This window comes from Grus americana, chromosome Z, assembly GCF_028858705.1.
Source record: "Grus americana isolate bGruAme1 chromosome Z, bGruAme1.mat, whole genome shotgun sequence".
In the NCBI taxonomy this organism is placed as follows: domain Eukaryota; kingdom Metazoa; phylum Chordata; class Aves; order Gruiformes; family Gruidae; genus Grus; species Grus americana.
Genome location: NC_072891.1, coordinates 13,219,380 through 13,238,289, shown reverse-complemented (window position 1 = coordinate 13,238,289; position 18,910 = coordinate 13,219,380). Strand labels below are relative to the sequence as shown.

The following is an 18,910-nucleotide window of genomic DNA, read 5'->3' as shown; positions in this document are numbered from 1 at the left end:
GTGGGAGAGATTGATCCTTAACTAGAATTTTGTTGTCTTGGCAAACCTGGACCTGTCTAAAGATTCAGCATAGGGTCTCTCGTTGTGGCTGGTCAATATGGTAGCAGTAAATCCAAGGGGATTTTGGCCTTTTGTAGCCAGAGAGATCAGAGCAATGCAAGCAAATGTTTTCTGGAGCCAAGAGAGTGAACCCGAGTTAGGGATTGACAAATGGGGCTGCAGGCATGGGAATGGGCTGATGCAGGAAAGCCTCATCTGCCCTAAGAGAAAAAATACGGGTTTAGCCCTACGATACAGCTCCTTGTTCAAGGGAAACGTAACTGGAAAATGTCCCAATGATGAATAATGTCTTTGTAGAGTGAAGCTATCCCTTTTCAGAATTTATTACTTAAAGATATTTTTCAAAAGATTCTTAGCCTCAAGGTAGCACCATGCCGTCCTGTCATGGTTCAGCCCCAGCTGGCAGCTAGGCACCACGCAGCTGCTCACTCACTCCTCCCCCTGACAAGGGGATGGGGAGGAGAATGGAAAAAAACCACCAGCTCGTGGGGTTGAGATAAAGACAGTTTAATGGGATAACAAAGGAAGATAATAGTAACATCTACAACAACAACAACAAAACAATAACAAAAATAACACAAGTGAAGCACAAATGCAATTGCTCACCACATGCAAAAGGAAAATAAAACAATCCAACACCCAGTCTGTTTCCAAGATGTGAATCTGTGTCCTGGCTAGCCTCCCCAGTTATATATATACAGAGCACGATGTTACATGGTGGGGAATATCCCTCTGGCCAGTCTGGGTCAGCTGTCCTGGCTGTGCTCTCCCAGCTTCTTGTGATCTGGCAGGGTGTGGGAAGCTGAAAAGTCCCTGACTTAGTGTAGACACTACAACAAAAAGTGTCTTGGGATGACAAATGCCATCACTCCGAATGCTGCTGCACAAGACCCCGAGCTACTGCGCCAGGCCCCCAGCTGACACACCTCTAAGCCCACTCCCCAGTTAGAAATGGGGCATGATGTCATATGGTATGGAATATCTCTTTGGTCAGATTGGGTCAGCTGTCCTGGCTGTGTCCCCTCCCAGCTTCTTGGGTGCCCCATCTTCTCATCAGCAGGGCAGTATGAGAAGCTGAAAAGTTCTTGACTGCTTGGCAACAACTAAAAACATCAGTGTGTTATCAACATTATTCTCATCCTAAATCCAAAACACAGCACGACATGAGCTGTCAGAAAGAAAATTAACTCTGTCGCTGCCGAAAGCAGGACACTGATGTATCTGGCATGGTCCATAGTCATAGTCTGCAGGCTGAAGATGTCAATCTCGAGGAAGTTGCTGGGTGTTCATTGCTGAAGCCAGTTCTGGTTTCATCACCTCTGCACCTTGCTTGCTTTCATTCTCCATTGGTCTGGGTGATTCTTACTGTAAGTGTTGTTATGGCATATAGTAATCATAGTAGTGATGATACGCAGTATTATGTAGCAATCAATATTGTACAATTTAAATGATTGGCTATTTTCACCCAGAATCAAATCCCCTGGAGGTACACATCAGGCTTCCCCACCCTTTCTCATCAACCACCAACTGCACCCAGGTCCATGAGCAAAAGCAATCCCACAGATGGGTTGGCCTTTGCCCAAAGCAGGAGTAGCCCAGACTGTCTTCCCCAACATATTCTTTATAAGCACTACAGGGACTTTATCCCCTTCTACAGGACGTGGAAGTTTTGATTGGGCAGGGCCAGCTCGATTGGTAGGTCCCCTACTGTTAACTAACCAGGGGGCCTTTGCTAAATGTGTGTCCCAATGTTTGAGGGTCCCACCACCCATTGCTCTCAGCGTAGTCTTCAGCAGTTCATTGTATTGTTTGATTTTCCCAGAGGCTGGTGCATGACAGAGGATGTGATACCTCCACTCAATGCCATGCTCTTTGGCCCAGGTGTCTATGAGGTTGTTTCAGAAATGAGTCCCGTTGTCTGACTCAATTCTTTCTGGGGTGCCATGTCACCACAAGACTTGTTTTTCAAGGCCCAGGATGGCGTTCTGGGTGGTGGCATGGGACAGGGGATATGTTTCCAGCCATCCAGTGGTTGCTTCCACCATTGTAAGCACGTGGTGCTTGCCTTGGTGGGTTTGTGGGGGCGTGATGTAATCAATCTGCCAGGCCTCCCCATATTTATATTTTCAGCCATCATCCTCCATACCACAGAGGCTTTACCCGCTTGGCTTGCTTGATTGCAGCGCATGTTTCACACTAACGGATAACCTGTGCGATAGTGTCCATGGTCAAGTCCACCCCTCGATCATGAGCCCATCTATATGTTGCATCCGTTCCCTGATGGCCTGAGGTGTCATGGGCCCACAAAGCCATAAATAATTCACCTTTATGTTGCCAGTCCAGATCTGCCTGAGCCACTTCAATCTTAGCACCTGATGGTCTGATGTTCCTCAGCGGCCTGACTTTGGCTTGCCATGGGGCTTGCTTGCCTTACTGTATAGTAGAGTCTAATTGTCATTCGTGGCACTAAAAAGTCCTGCCTGACCCATATCCTTCCCCAACTACATTGCAACTGAGAAAGAGAAGTTGCAAATGTGCTTGTTTTCCTTCGTTTACTTCATGCACCCCTGTCTCAAAGAGTGGGTCTGGCCAACCTACGATAACACCATTTAACAAGTTAAAAGTATTGTCTGAAAAATCAATGTTTTCTGTAGCAAACATACCTAATACTGCATGCAGGAAAAAGGAGAACACATTGCAATACCTGATATCCATTTGCAGTGTAGAAAATAGTTCAGTAATTTCATTGCAATTTATTTCATGGCAAACAAATGCTGAAGGGGATAATTTATACTAAGAATTGTAAGCCTTGTGCTGTCTTCACTGCAGGCCAGTTTGAATCTCTGCCCGCCGTTTGCTTTATGCAGAAAGGAATTGCTTTGCAGTCAGGATGTGTGCACACTGAACGGTGTCCTGCAAACTGCTGCACCCTCTGGCCAAGAGCCTGTCCCTCCAGAGCCTACTGTTATGACAGCATGTAAAGCCCTTATGCTTTTTATAGGAAGATTAATTTAAATGCCTCACTGAGTTTTTTTTCTAGACCAACTACCCATTATTCTTTCTTTAAAGAATGGCCAAATAGAAATTACATGTATAAATACTTTATCCTTGTCTGAAGGCTTTACTCATGTTTCCTAGAACTAGCTTTGAGTGGCATTGAACGTAACAAGAAGCAGAGCGCAGCACAGCTGCCACTAAGGGACAATATTAGGCAACTTGAATAATTTACTTCTCCACAGATAACATCAGTAATTGGCAAATATTCAAAGCTTTGGAAAAGGACTTAACTGTAAGATTTGTTTGGGGGTTAATTGTTATGTGCCCTCTAAATCCTTCACAACTGTTATCAGAGCTACTTTGCAAAATTACCTCCAGGTCTTCCTGAACTTAAATGTAGTACTGAACTTGTAGCATGGATTTTAGAAAACAAAGGTCACTATATTTTCCTTTGCTATTAGGACTCTAAGTTTTATAACACCAAGAATGTAACAGTTGGCTCTTGTATTGTGTGCATAACTTGTACGTGCACTGAATATAATTTGTTCATTCAAATACCAAAGTGAACTCCTTGCAGAGTATCTGATTTGATGCACAACTGTGATGATTACCTGTTCAAATTAGTTTTACAAATATGCTATTTTGCCTACACATTTTGTATATTTGCCTCTAGTCCTTCATTTCTTTTGTTCTCAGCCTCAATTTTGCCCAAACTGAGGGCTGTTTAGCCAACAGATTTCTGATCTCGGTTTCAAAAACCTTCCACACCTAAATTATTTTAAACTGGCACCTTTTTTTTTGCAAATTAAGAAAGCAGGAACTGAATGGGTCAACCTCCCATCTAAAAAGTCCTGAGTTAGGGATGAAGTGGCAGAGGGGTAGAAACAATGTGAGCAATCTAGTGAAATCAACACCATTCTTTGATCTGACTATTGTCATTATCTTTTTTTTTTTTTCCAAAAAATATTTGTAGTGTTTTTTCCACAGAGCTGAGATGGTACACTTCTGTTTAAAGAAACATGGGTGTGGGAAGGGCTGCTTCAGCTAACTTTTGATTTTACTTGCAAGTGATTCTTACAGCAACAGAGATGGTGAAGTGATGGTAGTGATACCTACCGTGCAGTGAGTGCTGAGGTGAGCGGAAAGGAATGGGATGTTTCAACTCCAGAGGAAAAAGCATGTTTTTTTCAGTGGGATTATGACCACAATATCCTGATGAATACAGCCAGCATCTTTGTGCATGCAAAACAGTTGCCAGCGTGGACTGGTTAGCACTGAGGTCAGACAGAAGTGAAAGAGGTGAAGGGAGGAAAACAGTTATCCTCATAGAGCCCTATAGAAATAGTGCTTAGGTCTTCAGTGTTGCTGAGTTTTAAAGTATATTTAGAATCTGTGACTTAAATAGGATATTACACATATAAGTATGTAACTGCGTAAATGTTTGGTAGGGCAGGGTCAGTGTGAGGCGACTAGTTTTCTATTTCTGCAATGTTTTCTAGTTCAACTTGCTCAAGCTGAAAAAAACCAACTATATTTCATTATGTATCATTATATGTATACCTATGTATATATATGTGCATATAAATATATGCATAATAGCATTCCTTCCAACTTTGGAACTGAACTATACATAGTCATGATAAAAAACTGCATTTATGGCTTCTCTAAAGATATATATCCATCTCAGAACTTTCCAGATTTTGAAACTAAACGGGATTTAACATAATTTCCATAATAAAAATTGTTTGTTTGAATAAATAAGTTTATTGACGCCAGAGATCAGCAAACATTTTATGAGAATACACAGCGTCAAAACAAAACTTTTGCAAAGGTTTATAGCGGGTTTAAAGTGAATTACAGCAGCTGAAATGACACTAAAAAATTTATCAAAGCAAAAGGGTTCTCTTATTTGCATTTCTAACAACAACATATCATGATTTTGAAAGGGACAGAAACATATTTCTGTGAACTGCTTTGTTTACAATGAGCAGGAAGGTCACTAACTATTCCAGTTACATGTTTCATAGCATAAAAGAAAGCACTGCTCCCTGGGAGTCCTGTACTGAACCAAAAAGCTTTCTGCTGCTTGAAGTCCCCTAGGGACAGGAGAGAGCCACGTCCAGCCACCCTACAGAGTGCAGCTACTTCACATTGTGTACCCAGGAGCCTGAATGCCTCCATGAAGAGAATTAGTGGGAGCACAGAGCTGCAGTCCTGTAATCATCCCTTCTAAGAGAAACTAATCCTTGTGCTAGAAAATCAACCTTCACGTATGACTGGAGGAGACTCAGTCACCAAATCCTGTGCTGTTGTCGTAATTGTCTTATATGTCTGTCACGAGACTGAAAGTACTCTAGAAGTGATAGCATTTCCCTAGTGTCACAGCCCTGATATCTTAAGGTGCTATAAAAATGAGATAGAGGTTTCCATCTGCTTCTATCGAATGACCCAAATACGCATAGAAAGTTTTTAATTTCCTTGTGGAGGCCTTTTTCAGTAATATCTGACTACAACCTTCCCCTTTGCCCATGCAGTCCGTGCTCAGTTCTCCTGCCAAAAGTTACCTATGTTGCCAGCTTTGGATTTCCTAGTATTAGAGTTGGTATTTTGAGGGTTTTTTAATTTATTTTTATAAGTAGATTTTTAAATTTTTGAGAGGAAAAAAAGTTGAATGCTGTGAAATTACTTAAAGCAAGATAGCCATAATGCTAGCATGAAATTTTACGTAATATGTTTTAATTGCCATATATGGGGACATTGCTATATAGAGGAACATAAGTATATGTTGTATAGAGGAATAGTTTCACATTTTCCAAGTATTATTATCTATGGATTACTGTTCTGTTCTTCCAGATAGTTTCCCAAACTAGTTATGATGAGGTCTGAGGCAAGGAAAAGCTCAACTCCTAAACATACTGCAAAATAGTCTAACACGTAACCCTTACACAATATTAACAGTGCTATTAGGCCCTTCGCTTCCTTGGAGAAGGCTAAAAGTCACAGAGATGCACTGACCTACTGTCTGCATATTAATTGCAATGAATTAATAGCACAGTTAATTTAACTAGAGTTAATAAGCAAGGATTCTTCAGTCTTTATTAGTCCTCAGGATTTGTGTAGGTCTAATGCTACTATTTTAATGCTTCTATATCAGTCTAGCTACAACCTTTTAAACTGTAATATTGCAATACCTTTTTTATGCTGGGTTTGCAGCACAGGATGTATGTCAAATTATTGCAAAACTCTGTGGAAGGCAGGCTCTGGCAAATGGTTTTCTTTAGATTGGCACTAGGGCAACGCAGTATTTTGGTTCATGTTCCTTTCTGTTAAATGAGTTGGAGTTTTTGTAAGTGGAACTCCTAGGAAATAACATAAATTGTATGTATGGGATATCTCTGTGTCTCTCATCATTACTGTGCTTTGCATCTTGTGACAAGCGCTTTGTATTAGTTATTGTCATGGTTCAGCCCCAGCCATGGCTGAGCACCATGCGGTCACTCGCTCACTCCTCGTCGCAGGTGGGATGGGGAGGAGAATTGGAAGAAAAAGGTAAAACTCCTGGGTTGGGATAAGGACAGTTTACTGGGACAGCAAAGGGAGACATGTACTGAGAATGACAGTACTTAGAATATACAAAGTGAGTGATACACAACACAATTTACTGCTTACTGCTCCGAACCCAATGCCCTGCTCATCTCTGAGCAGCAACCCCTCCTCCCCGGCCAGCTCCCCTGCTTATATACTGAGCATGACATCATATGGTGTCAAATATCCCTTTGGCTAGTTTGGGTCAGCTGTCCTGGCTGTATCTCCTCCCAGCTTCTTGTGAAAATCAACTCTATCCAGGACAGGTTTTTAGAAAACAGGATATTTTTCTCCCTCATGTCATCATCATTTTGGGTCAGGATTTCATAGAATCATAGAATGGTTTGGGTTGGAAGGGACCTCAAAGATCATCTATTTGTACCAAAACTTCTGAAAAGTGGAATTCATCATTAAGAATCATAGGGTTATAGTTTTGGTGATACATTCCATCTAGTTGTATTCTACCTAAACAGCCTTCCCAGAAGTACAAAGAAAAGATCGGTAAAAATGCCCTTGCTGTGAATAGCTTGATGCTGCTGTGTTGCCTCTTATCTGTGAGTAATCCAAGAACCATTCACAGCCCTTTAAACCTACTTCAGGGCCTGCAGGAGCCCTTTCTGAGGCTGACAACTAAATTGAGATTAAAGGAAAGTGTTTTCTAGTGTGTTGCTTGAGCTATCTGATCTAAAAGAGGTCTGCATAACACCTTTTCAGCTTGATTAAAGGATGCTCATACCTGATTTAGCTCAGACATTCAGCAGAACTGACTTTCACAGCTGTTACTGTATTCTGGGATGTGGAGTATGACCAGTGTGTGCTCCTCATCCTAGAGGATTTCTGCAGCTCATCCCCAGCCTACAGGGATTACTCTTCCTTTTTTTTTTGTCTTTCTCACGCAGGGGTGCGGCGCCAGATTGCTCACTGCACACGGAAGGGAAGTGGAGCCATCAAAAACTCCTTCTGTGACCCAGCAACACAGCCAAATGGGCGACAAAAGAAATGCTATGAAAAGGACTGTCCACCAAGGTAACAGATACTAGGAGGGCTCTGGTAATCTTAAATAGCAGCATTATTCAAAGGAAGATGATGTTTCTAATACCAGATTAGTGTGGCACCTGCAGCCTACCATGGTGAGAGCTCCCAAGCATTTCTGAGCAAGGTGACAGAAAACCAGTAATGGACAAACTAAGAGTGAGTTGCCCTAAGAGGTTTCCAATGCTGGTTACTAAGCAGTCTGTGCTGGGAATGGCAGATTGCTCTCTTATCTGTAAAGATACTCTTGTTGTTCAATTTAGATACAGATGTGCCTGAAAACTCTGTAAATTCTTACTTATTTTAAAAATCATTTTCCTGTCTTAGCTTGAATGATAATGTATTAATGTGTGTTCCAAAAAGTAACTTGCAGAGAGGTTTTTTTAAGCCTTTTGATGCTGTTTTTCAGTACTTTTTTATACTCCTTTGTCCTTTTTGTGAGGGAGGATGAGTGGAAATGCCCACTTCTGTAACTAATTATTGTACCTTCTTTATAACAATTATTATTTGGCATTCCCTTCTTATTTTTTCCTTTCAGCGAAATGCAGCTTTCTTCATTCTGTCATCACATTGGAATCAACTTTTCCATTCTCATAACATTATTTTAATTCCTCTTCATCTCTCTTTTTTTCTGTTCTATCATTTTAGCAAGTAAGGTAAGGAAGACTACCGACAGCCAGCATTCCAGGTGACAGTAGAACTGTGGGCTTGTAAAATAGGCACAGATTTGCCGGAAGGGATCAATATTGGGTTTAGTTTCATGTTTTAGGTACTGGAACATCTTGCTTTTGTCTTTCATTGTCTTTGGAAGTTGTTTATCATGCTGTTCATAATGGTATAGCAGTCTTTCCCTAGTAATTCTAGTTAAACCAGAATCAAAACAAGTCATTACAATGATTCCCTTAAAGTGTATCACATTACATTTGCCAACAGTGAATTTCATGAAGCTTTAATGTAAAAAATTCTGCATGGCTGTTGGTTTTATTGGTTGTTTCCAAGTATCTTCACAACCGTATATAATGCGTCCTCTGGGAGTTACATCTTTGTGTTTGCAGCTTCTATAAATGAGTGTTAAAAGCATAAACCACCAGCATTTCATAATTTGTAGATTGCTAGGAAATCAGTTGACAGTAGATCAAACTTATTAACTAGTTGACTAGTTAAGAGCTGAGGCTACCCACATGCATGGAGGTGTTTTTTTATTTATAGCACATATAAACTCTGCTACTTATTCCAGAGTTCCAAATGAGCTCAATTTATCCTATTTGTTCTAAGTGACTGCATTATTCAGACCTGCCCTTGAAAGTGAGGGAGCAGAATTTTTCCCTTGTTGGGCAGATTGTAGAATTATGTGACGTGTGAACCAGTCTCTTCTGCAGGCCAGGCAGAAAAGCTCATATGCTGCCAGCCTCACTGATACTTCTCAAGCTCATTCTGCACAGCAGAAGAAAGGACTAGTTATCCTTCTGAGGACAGCAAAATACTGACAATGCAGGAAACCCATGTGTATTTAATTCTAGAGTCACATTGTATACTTAGTTTTCTCTTAATATCAGAAGAGTGACTGTAGTGGTTTGACCAAGGGTCTAAGTCTGTTCTGGCTCCCAGCAGGGCCTACATGCCTGAGGAAGAGTAAACACAAGGCAAGCATAAATTATATCTCTTTCTATTACCCTTGCAGCTTCCAACTGTTTTTAATTCAAGGCATTTCCAGAGGCTTTTATGGCTTGTCTAATCAGTAACCTCTAGTGGACCTCTCTTCCAAGTACTTGTTCAGCCTCCCTCTGCAACTTTGTAAAACTTCTATCATATATATCTTCCCCTGCAAGAAATTCCACAGTTTTAAGGACTACTGTGTGAAGCACCACCTCATTTTAATTATTTTGAACCTGGCTCTCACTAGCTTCTGTTGGTGGCCCCGACTTCATCTCACAGAAGAGATGGCAGTGAAGAATGGATTCAACCCTTCCCTAGCCCTTCATGTTGTAGATCTGGTCTCTGTTCCAGACTGTAGTACCAGCATGAGATTTAGTTGGTATTTACTTTCCATGGCATATGTGTCACCTCTAATCCAGACAGACAGTTACACATCCCCATCTGAACTGCAAGACAGTACCGTGCTGGTTTTGGCTGGGATAGAGTTAATTTTCTTCACAGTAGCTGGTATGGGGCTGTGTTTTGGATTTGTGCTGAAAACAGTGTTGATAACCCAGGGATGTTTTCGTTACTGCTGAGCAGTGCTTACACAGAGCCAAGGCCTTTTCTGCTCCTCACACCACCCCACCAGTGAGTGGGCTGGGGGTGCACAGGGAGTTGGAGGGGACACAGCCAGGACAGCTGACCCCAGCTCACCAAAGGGATATCCCATACCATATGGCGTCATGCTCAGCATATAAAGCTGGGGGAAGAAGAAGGAAAGGGGGGGGCATTTGGAGTGATGGCGTTTGTCTTCCCAAGTCACCGTTACGTGTGATGGAGCCCTGCTTTCCTGGAGATGGCTGAACACCTGCCTGCCCGTTGGAAGTGGGAAATGAATCCCTTGTCTTGCTTTGCTTGCACATGCACATGGCTTTTGCTTTACTTGTTAAACTGTCTTTATCCAAACCCATGAGTCTTCTCTTTTACCCTTTTGATTCTCTTCCCCCATCCCACCGGGGGGGGGCAAGCACGCAGCTGCGTGGGGCTTAGCTGCTGGCTGAGGCTTAAACCATGCAAGTCCTTGGTGCAGTTGGGATATTTGTCAGTTCTAAAGAAAATCTGAATGGTGGAGAAAGGTGTGGCTGTCTCATATGGCATGATGAAGCACAACTGAGAGTTCATGTGAAGCTGCTGAAGAACAAGTGTTCTCTGGAGAGAGGTGGCTAAATTCTGTGCTAGAGTTGTGGACGTCTAGTTAGTGCTGTAGCCATGGGACTGAAACTGTTAGATGATCTCAGGCCTCCCAACCGCAAACCAGTTTCTTTGTGGGAACATCCTATCTTAAACATAAGAATGTTATCATGCATAACCCTCCCTCCTATGATCTGCTAAATTCCACTGATGGAAAACATGCTACCGTGAAACTAGCTACTAGACCACTAAATCAGAAGTAGATAATCTATCAAACGGTAGCTACAGGCAAAGAATAACATTAATGTAATATTTGTGACCCTCACAAACCAGATATTATCTCATTAATCCATTTCAAGAAGTTAATTATAAACTGTTTAAATAACAGGCTTCTGAGAAGTACAAGTCTTAACATTCTTTTTTATTAGCTGATTTGGTCTACATTTATTTTTTCCCACACTTTCTACTAAAAGAATCTGGAGTGAAACAAATAAAATATTTAAAATGTTGCAATACATGTATGCCACATGGTGACTTAGAACAAAATAAAGATGGCTGAGCAGTTGAAAGTTAAAATGTCATATGACTGTTCATGTAAAACCTGAGTGATACTGCTTAGCAGGAGTGCAACAAGACTGTAGCATAAATACATGGTTTGTTCCACGTTATGCTATGGAATATGGTTTCCAGTTATATGTTTCTTTAGTAGGCAGGTATTTAGCACCATAGGTGTTAATGATAAAAATCAATAGATACTAGTTGAAGAAAAAGGGTGGGATTTTAACTACTAACAGTGTTGTGAATAAAAGTTTTGCTCCCCCCTGTAAAGAAAATTGCCTGGAGCCTTTTTAACCTGACTACCCACTTGAACTCAGTAACCATAAATAGATTATTTTACAAGTACTTGGGATCTGCTATTACTGTATTGTCCTGCTTCCAGACTGCTTAGTAGACTCCAACAGCACAATAAGAATAGGAAATCTTGTTTTATTATAATACATAGAGTGAAAATCAGTGCCCTGTTGGTCTCTGCTGTGCCTGATGCTATACAAACACATAGTGAAAGAACACAGTCTTTCTTTAGGTGTGACATATTACGGTGGGAGGGAGGGAACATTCAGCCCCATAGACGTGAATATAGCAAACTTTGGTTCCAAAATGCTACTACTTTTTTCAATAGGATCCAGACCTCATTCAGCACACATTATCTAGGTATAGATGAGGATTGTATAATGGACCAGGCTGTTGGGCCCCATCTTAATTGTTACAGACCTGGGAAACTCATCATGGGTGGAAAAGAGATAGGTCATGAGATATTAAGGCATCTGAATGCCACCTAAAGGAATCAGATTTTCTCCCTACCTCCCTACCTCTGTCCCAGGCTGGATTGCAGAAGAGCTGAGCACTCACAGCTACACCTGAAGACTAACTGAGGTTATGGTTTCACCATACAGACTGCTCTCTAGCTCAACGGCCCCAGGAAAATTAGTGCTTACACAAATTAATTACCAAAATCATGCATTTTTGCTTGTTTGTTTGTTTGTTACCACAGTCTTCCCATGCCATGCCTGCCTGTGGCAATAAGACAGTCCTGTCACTTTGCAGGAACCAGATGATACATTAATATTTAAGAACCACTAAGTTGCTGTAGTGGTAAATGCCATCAGAAGCCAGAGGTAGGAGCAAGTACTGGACGGTGACTCCCATCAGGCTTCAGTTTCCACCAACTCGTCTCAGGCTCTCACCACAATCAGCACAGCTACGTACGAGTTTTCTTTCCCATATCCTTTTCTTTGCCAAGCATCTCTCTGTATGTGTGATCTAAAGAAAGCCTTGTTTATAACCTGCCCAAAGCTACATCTGCCTGGCAATGCCCTCCACTCTAGCCTACAGTTGGGAGGTCTGACAGCTTGATCACTTCAGCTTAGAAGTTGCACATTCGGTTCTCAGATTGCTGTGTCAATTCTGCATGTGTGCTCAGCAGTCACCTCCAGTTTTGGTTATGCCTCTGCAGTGTGAGGAGACAGCAGGAGCTCCAAGATAAATAGTTTTTGGCAAAGCAGTCACGCAGGTGCTGCTCCCTTCTGTGTGGTCCAGGACCTGCTTTGGGGCATCCTGTATCAAAACAGACAAATGGATGGTAGATGTTCTGCTGTCCTTGCTTTGCCTTTCTTCCCTTTTGGCTGGGGTGCCACAGTTCAGAAGTCCTCAGTGGTGACCACGAAGAGACAAGAGTGCATGTGCTTCCATATTAAATTTCTCATGCTTGAGTGTTTAAGGCATGTGCATGTACCCTAGAATGCAAATATGGAAAATTCACCATTAAAACCTCCAGTTAATGAGAAGAATAAACTTTGAGTCAGAACAAGTTTTTTGAAGTGTGTGTGGTAAACAAGGTGCCGGGCAATTAACTGCTTTGCTCACCAGTACCATCTGTTACCTGCACTGAATGAGGAAGGACTCTATGAAATATAAAAAAAGTTACATGACTAAATGTAATTTAGATTGACATGAAGGTGCAATAGGATAAAATCTTAATTCTGGGATTTCCTAACTTTGGATCACCTTACTTTCTTCCATGACTTTTTAAAAATGTTTTGCATGCAATAATTAATCACGCACCATTGCTGATCAAGATAGGTTCTGTAGTAAGATCTGATAATTTATTGCTAGGAGTTCAGTATTTAAACCTGCAAACTGCTGAACCCTCACACAGAGCCATTTGAAAATGGTGAGTGAGGGGGTGTCAGCTTAGCATGTCTGTAGCTTGAAATATGTGATTGGGTTCCATTAAAATTAATAGGGCAATTCACATACTTCAAGTTGCATTTGTGCTGGTGTCAGCAATTTACAAGATACTAGAAATGATAAAATTGGAAAGAAGATGCAGGAGATGAAAACAACCCTGAAATGGCTTGATTCAGGTTGTGATAATATATTTTTCTCTTTTTTTATTGCTGTGTTCCACTGAGATGCGCTTGCTCTTTCTCTTTAACCACCTGTTAGTTTTCCTTTGTTGTTTGCAGAAGCCTGGAAGAGCAAGCAACAATCCAAAGAAAGACAGGAGAAGGAGAAAAATAATTTGTTCTTTTATTACAGCAATGTCCAGAGGCCTCATGCAGGGCTGTGGTGGCAATGGGCTGCATTCTAGAGCACGTAGCAAAATAGTCTGTGCCCCAAAAGGCTTGTAGGGTAATTTAAAAGGAAATGCGATATGTATACATAACTAAAGAGAAGGAAGGGAGTTGTAGGTACCTCAGAGAGGACCAGATGGTTGCACAAATGAGCTATGCGCATAGCTTGATTGCTCTGAGTCTTTTTTTTTTTAATGATTACGAATAGGTATCAGTGCCTTCCACATCAGTGACAGCTCATTTGCAACTGAAGAATATATTAGTCAGGAAACAGAAAAAGAACATGGAAACTACAGAGGAAAGGGAAGAGGGATTGTCAGCAAACTGAAGAAGCCAGAAATACAGTAAGATGGGAGACAAAGCAAGGAGCAAAAACTGTTATAAAACTGGACATTGAACTTTGATATATTTATCAGAATGGGATTATTTTTCTCTAAGTTCATTGACCTTAAAAGGAAAAAAATACAATAGAATGGTGTTCGTTGTAAACCAAAACTGATTTTTTTCTGCCTTTCTGTCAAGAAAGGTGTTTTCTAAATACATCCCTGTTTTGTTATCAGCATAAGGCTTTGTCATGACCTGCTTCAGAACTCAGGAACAAGTAATATTGTCTAGAAGCTTTTGTGGCCTAGAGTTCACAGCTGGGCCACATTTTTCATACAGCAGCTTGGAGCTATGTTCTTGCCTAGGGCACTCTAAACTGGAAGGAAAAAGACTTTTTTTTTTTAAAGTATAAAGGTAAATCATTAGGCAAATGTCACAGTTGATACCAATGCTTCTCAAGTAGTACAAACCCAGAAATTTTTGCCCCCCCCCCCCCTTTCTTATCGCGGAAGGCAGGTATGCAGATGTTTGATCCACTCTGGGCCACCATGGGAAGAAATAAGTGGATGAAGCTGGAGAAAGGCTAAGGTAAACCAAATATAAAGGGGACGGCTCTCGTTGGTAAGGTGTTTCTCACTGGAAAATACTGCACTAAGGGAAACATTTATCTTCCATTCGGTGGAACATTGCATAGCACACTACAGCAGACCATCTTTGATCAGGACAGAGACACATAAGGGGCTTGTTTTTACTTCATGAAGGAGCAAAGTACAGAAAACTCCAGCTGAGTGCTGACGCAGAGAGTAGACCCAGAGGTACAGCACTGCAGGTCACTGCTGTCACGTGGGTGCCTGCCCACAGCATAGCTTTGACTAGCCTGTTTTTTGGGGTTGTGTACCTTGCTGCTTCTCCGTCTGGAGGTAACGCAGGGCCAGTTTGAGCACTTGTGCAGTACTGGCTGTGTAGACGTGTGGGAACCTTCCCCACCTCTGTGCTGACATTACAGACCCTCCCCTGATTCTCATTTGGTAATTCTTTCTGTACTGAGGTAGGAGCAAGCAGATAAACAATAGGATGGAGTAAACAGATTACTAAACTTGCTACCAGTTCCTCAAATTTGGATTTGAAAGACCATCTAATCAGTGGATTCTTATGCATTGTAGAAACATAATACTTGGTGCCCACTGCTGTGTGGGAATCAGCATCTTTCAGTGACTGGCTGGTACTGGAGCACAGGGCAGATGAGAAAGCTTGAGTGATCTGGATTTAATATGAAAAACATATATCTGAACCCAGATTTTAAATTACTGGTTCTTGTAGTCTCTGACCTTTCCCTAATGTGCTTGTGATGTGGTGTTTTCTGATGTTTCTTACCCCTCCGTTTTTCAGATGGTGGGCAGGAGAGTGGCAGAAATGTTCAACCACGTGTGGCCCAACAGGCCAGAAGAAGCGAACTGTACTTTGCATCCAGACAGTGGGATCTGATGAGCAGGCACTGGCTGTCACAGAGTGCCAGCACCTGCTTAAACCGAAGACTCATCTGTCATGCAACAGAGATATCTTGTGCCCATCTGACTGGACAGTGGGCAACTGGACTGAGGTAAACTCATGTCAATTATAATATTGAAATTTTTTTTCAAAATGACCTGTTATAGTCAGCAGAGAGGACCAATGACTTGCTTTTTTACCTTTTTTTTATTGATTTTTTTTGTTAACGTGTCTTCACAAATCCTTCGTGCAGAAGAAAAAAAGCTGCCCTGCTTGCTAAAGACCTCAGCAAATGTTGTGTGTTAACTGTTTCTAGGGGTTTGGCTTGCTGAGCTTTTGGGACTGTAGAGTAGAGCATGCTTGCATGCTGAAAATCTGTGTAGTACTTATTACTGCTGTGGACCAGATGGAGCGAGGCTTTGTGTCATGTCTGTAGGCTTACAAAGAACCATTTTTATATTCTTTACCTTCATATTTCTTGCATACATAACTCTGCTATTCTTGCTACAGTATGCAAGCTTTTTACTTCTAGTATTAATCTGAAGCCCTAACAAACAGTAGAATACCTGTGTATCCTTTAAGAGTTAATTAAATATGGTGCAATTATTTCATGGCAGCTGATGATCTGCAGAATGTGAGGTCATCAAAATGATCACTGCAGTATATTAAATTTGTTTAAATATACTGCAATGTATTCTGCAATGTTTGTTAGTATTAGTAGGGAGCACACATTTGATGTGCTTTGTCATAGATTTTAATCTGTGGAAGGACCTCGTGCTTCTTAGCTTTCTTAAGATTAGGATGCTGGTATTTACAGGTGTTTCACAACTTCACTTTCTGTTGAAGGCAAGGAGGGTTCAGGGTCCCCCACATGTGGAGCAGTGGACTTCTCCATGAAAACTAAACATGCACTTCTGGAGTGGGGAGAAGTAGGTTTTGAGTCATGTGAAATTTTAAAATTATTTTATTCTGGTTCTGTTGTAGTACGACTTGCTCATGGTTCACCTTATAAATAGATAGTTTATCAGTGTAGCTGACAATCGTGACAACAAATACACAACAAATGTTTTCCAGTTCAGGTGTCAATAAAAATGAAGTTTACTAAGTTTTTCAAAACTTCCAAGACCAATGATCTGGATGCAGGAGTTGAATGCACCATTAGCAAGTTTGATGACGATACCAAACCGGGAGGTGCTGTTGACTCTCTCAAGGGACAAAGGGCCTTGCAGAGGGATTTAGATAGATCGCAGCATCGGTCTATGATTAATGGGATGAACTTTAACAAGTGCAAATGCCGGATTCTGCACCTGGGACAGAGTAACCCTGAGCACAAGTACAGACTGGGGGAGGAGTGGCTGGAGAGCTGCCCTGCAGAAAGGGATCCGGGCAGCCAAGATCTGTGCCCTGGCAGCCCAGAGGGCAAACCCCATCCTGGGGGGGGACATCAAATACAGCAAAACCAGCCGGCCAAAAGAGGGGATTATCCCACTGTATTCAGCGCTGGTGCAGCCTCACCTGCAGTGCTGTGTGCAGTGCTGGGACACACCATTTAACAAGGACGGGAAGGTCCTTGAATGTGTCCAGAGGAGAGAACAAAGCTGGTGAGAGGGCTGGAAGGCATGTCCCGTGAGGAGCGGCTGAGGACTCTGGGTTTGTCTAGTTTGGAGACAAGGAGGCTGAGGGGCGACCTCACGGCTCTCTGCAGCTCCCTGAGGAGGGGAGGTGGGGAGGGAGGTGCTGGGCTCTTCTCTCTGGTACCCAGTGATAGAACACAGGGGTATGGTGCAAAGCTGCGCCAGGGGTGGTTTAGGCTGGACATTAGGAAGCATTTCTTTACCAAGAGGGGAGTCAAACACTGGAACAGGCTCCCTACCTAGAGAGGTGGTCCGTGCCCCAAGCCTGTCAGTGTTTCAGAGGCATTTGGACAACACCCTTAACACCATGCTTTAACTTCTGGTCAGGCCTGGAGTGGTCAGGCAGTTGGACTAGGTGAGTGTTGGAGGTCCTTTACAACTGAAATAGTCTAGTCTATTCTGTTCTATTCCATTCTAATTTGCTTTTTGAAAACTCCTCTCCCTTCTCTTTTTTTTTTTTTCTTTTTTCTTTTTTTCTTTTTTTTTTACCAGACTCATTATTGTGTTTGAGAGCAGATTCAGGTAATAAACTAATAGAATTTTGTGACAGTACTAATTCCGTTTATGCTGCTTACAAACCATTGTCACTGAATGTTGATTGTTTTGGGAATTGAGTAGCCATGTTTTAACTGCCTGTGAAAAAATAGACTGAGATTACATGGCTAGCAGTACAAATATATAGAAATGTCATGCTATTACAGAATACAGCTGGTGCTCTTGTGTCGTTGGATTATTTTTGCAAGTTACTGACAAAAATACATTTCTACACCTGTAGAAATAGGGGAGGAAGTGTAGAACAGACTATTTCTCCTGCACAAATAATAGGATTGTCAGGAGACTTGTAACTGCAGAATGTTCCTTATTAGTGAATGTAAGGGAGGGATTTTACACAGGCAAAACTTCCTTTTGCTCTGAACTTATCTGGCTGTTAGAAAATCATTCTGTATCTTATAAACCGAACATACTTAATTAGACAGATAATGAGGATAGAGTGTTGTATCCATTCTGAAATCTCTTTTTAGTACACATTTGTAATCTAAAGCAGAGATTTCCAAGGCTAATTCTGGGACATAGCCATTACCCTCAAAAGTTAATGAGGTTGGATGTTCCTTTTAACTCAAACAAACGCTAATCTAAATCATCCAAGTGGCAAAGTCTGACAAAATAAGTGTGTTGTATTTCTGTGTAAGCAACAATATAGCATTGGCAATTGCTGCCTTCCTCAGTAAGCAAAATCCTTTACTAAATAACTTCAGCAGCTGATGTAAACTTGCATAGCTCTGAGTACTAGAAATGTGCTATACAGCTGGCAGTGGAAGGAAGACAGGCTAATGAACTTTCCACCCTGCTCCTGTTGATGCAGAGCTGATGGTATTTTACAAGTGTTAACAACAGAGGGAGCCCCAAGTAACACAAGGTCTCTGGTGTTTCTACTGCCCCATGACCCAGACTAGCTCTAAAAAGGGTTAGATATTCTGGGGGTTTTAAAGTGCTGGCAGTAGGAGTGTTCATCACTTCACGTTGAGCACCTGGTTTAAGCCAGCTGAATTAGCTAGTCAGGCTCCCTCACATCCTCGGAAGACTTCTTCCAGTAGGTTGTATGTATGTGGTGGGTTGACCCTGGCTGGAGGCCAGGTGCCCACCAGAGCCGCTCTCTCACTCCCCTCATTCACCAAACAGGGGAGAAAAGGCATAACGAAATGCTTGTGGGTCGAGATAAGGACAGGGAGAGATCACTCACTCATTATCGTCACGAGCAAAACAGACCAAACTTAGAGAGGGAATTCATCTAATTTATTACTAGGCAAAACAGAGTAGAGGAATGAG

General features: G+C 41.8%; 1 protein-coding gene across 2 annotated transcripts in view; it reads left to right on the top strand.

Annotated features, from left to right (window-relative positions):
* The window catches only part of ADAMTS12 (ADAM metallopeptidase with thrombospondin type 1 motif 12), a 190,483-nt gene that overhangs the window by 150,500 nt on the left and 21,073 nt on the right, over positions 1-18,910 (top strand). For both annotated transcript variants that reach the window (XM_054809427.1, XM_054809428.1), the window contains 2 exons: positions 7,542-7,668; positions 15,351-15,561. In XM_054809427.1, coding sequence (XP_054665402.1) covers positions 7,542-7,668; positions 15,351-15,561 — 338 coding nt within the window. The remainder of the gene's footprint in view (positions 1-7,541; positions 7,669-15,350; positions 15,562-18,910) is intronic.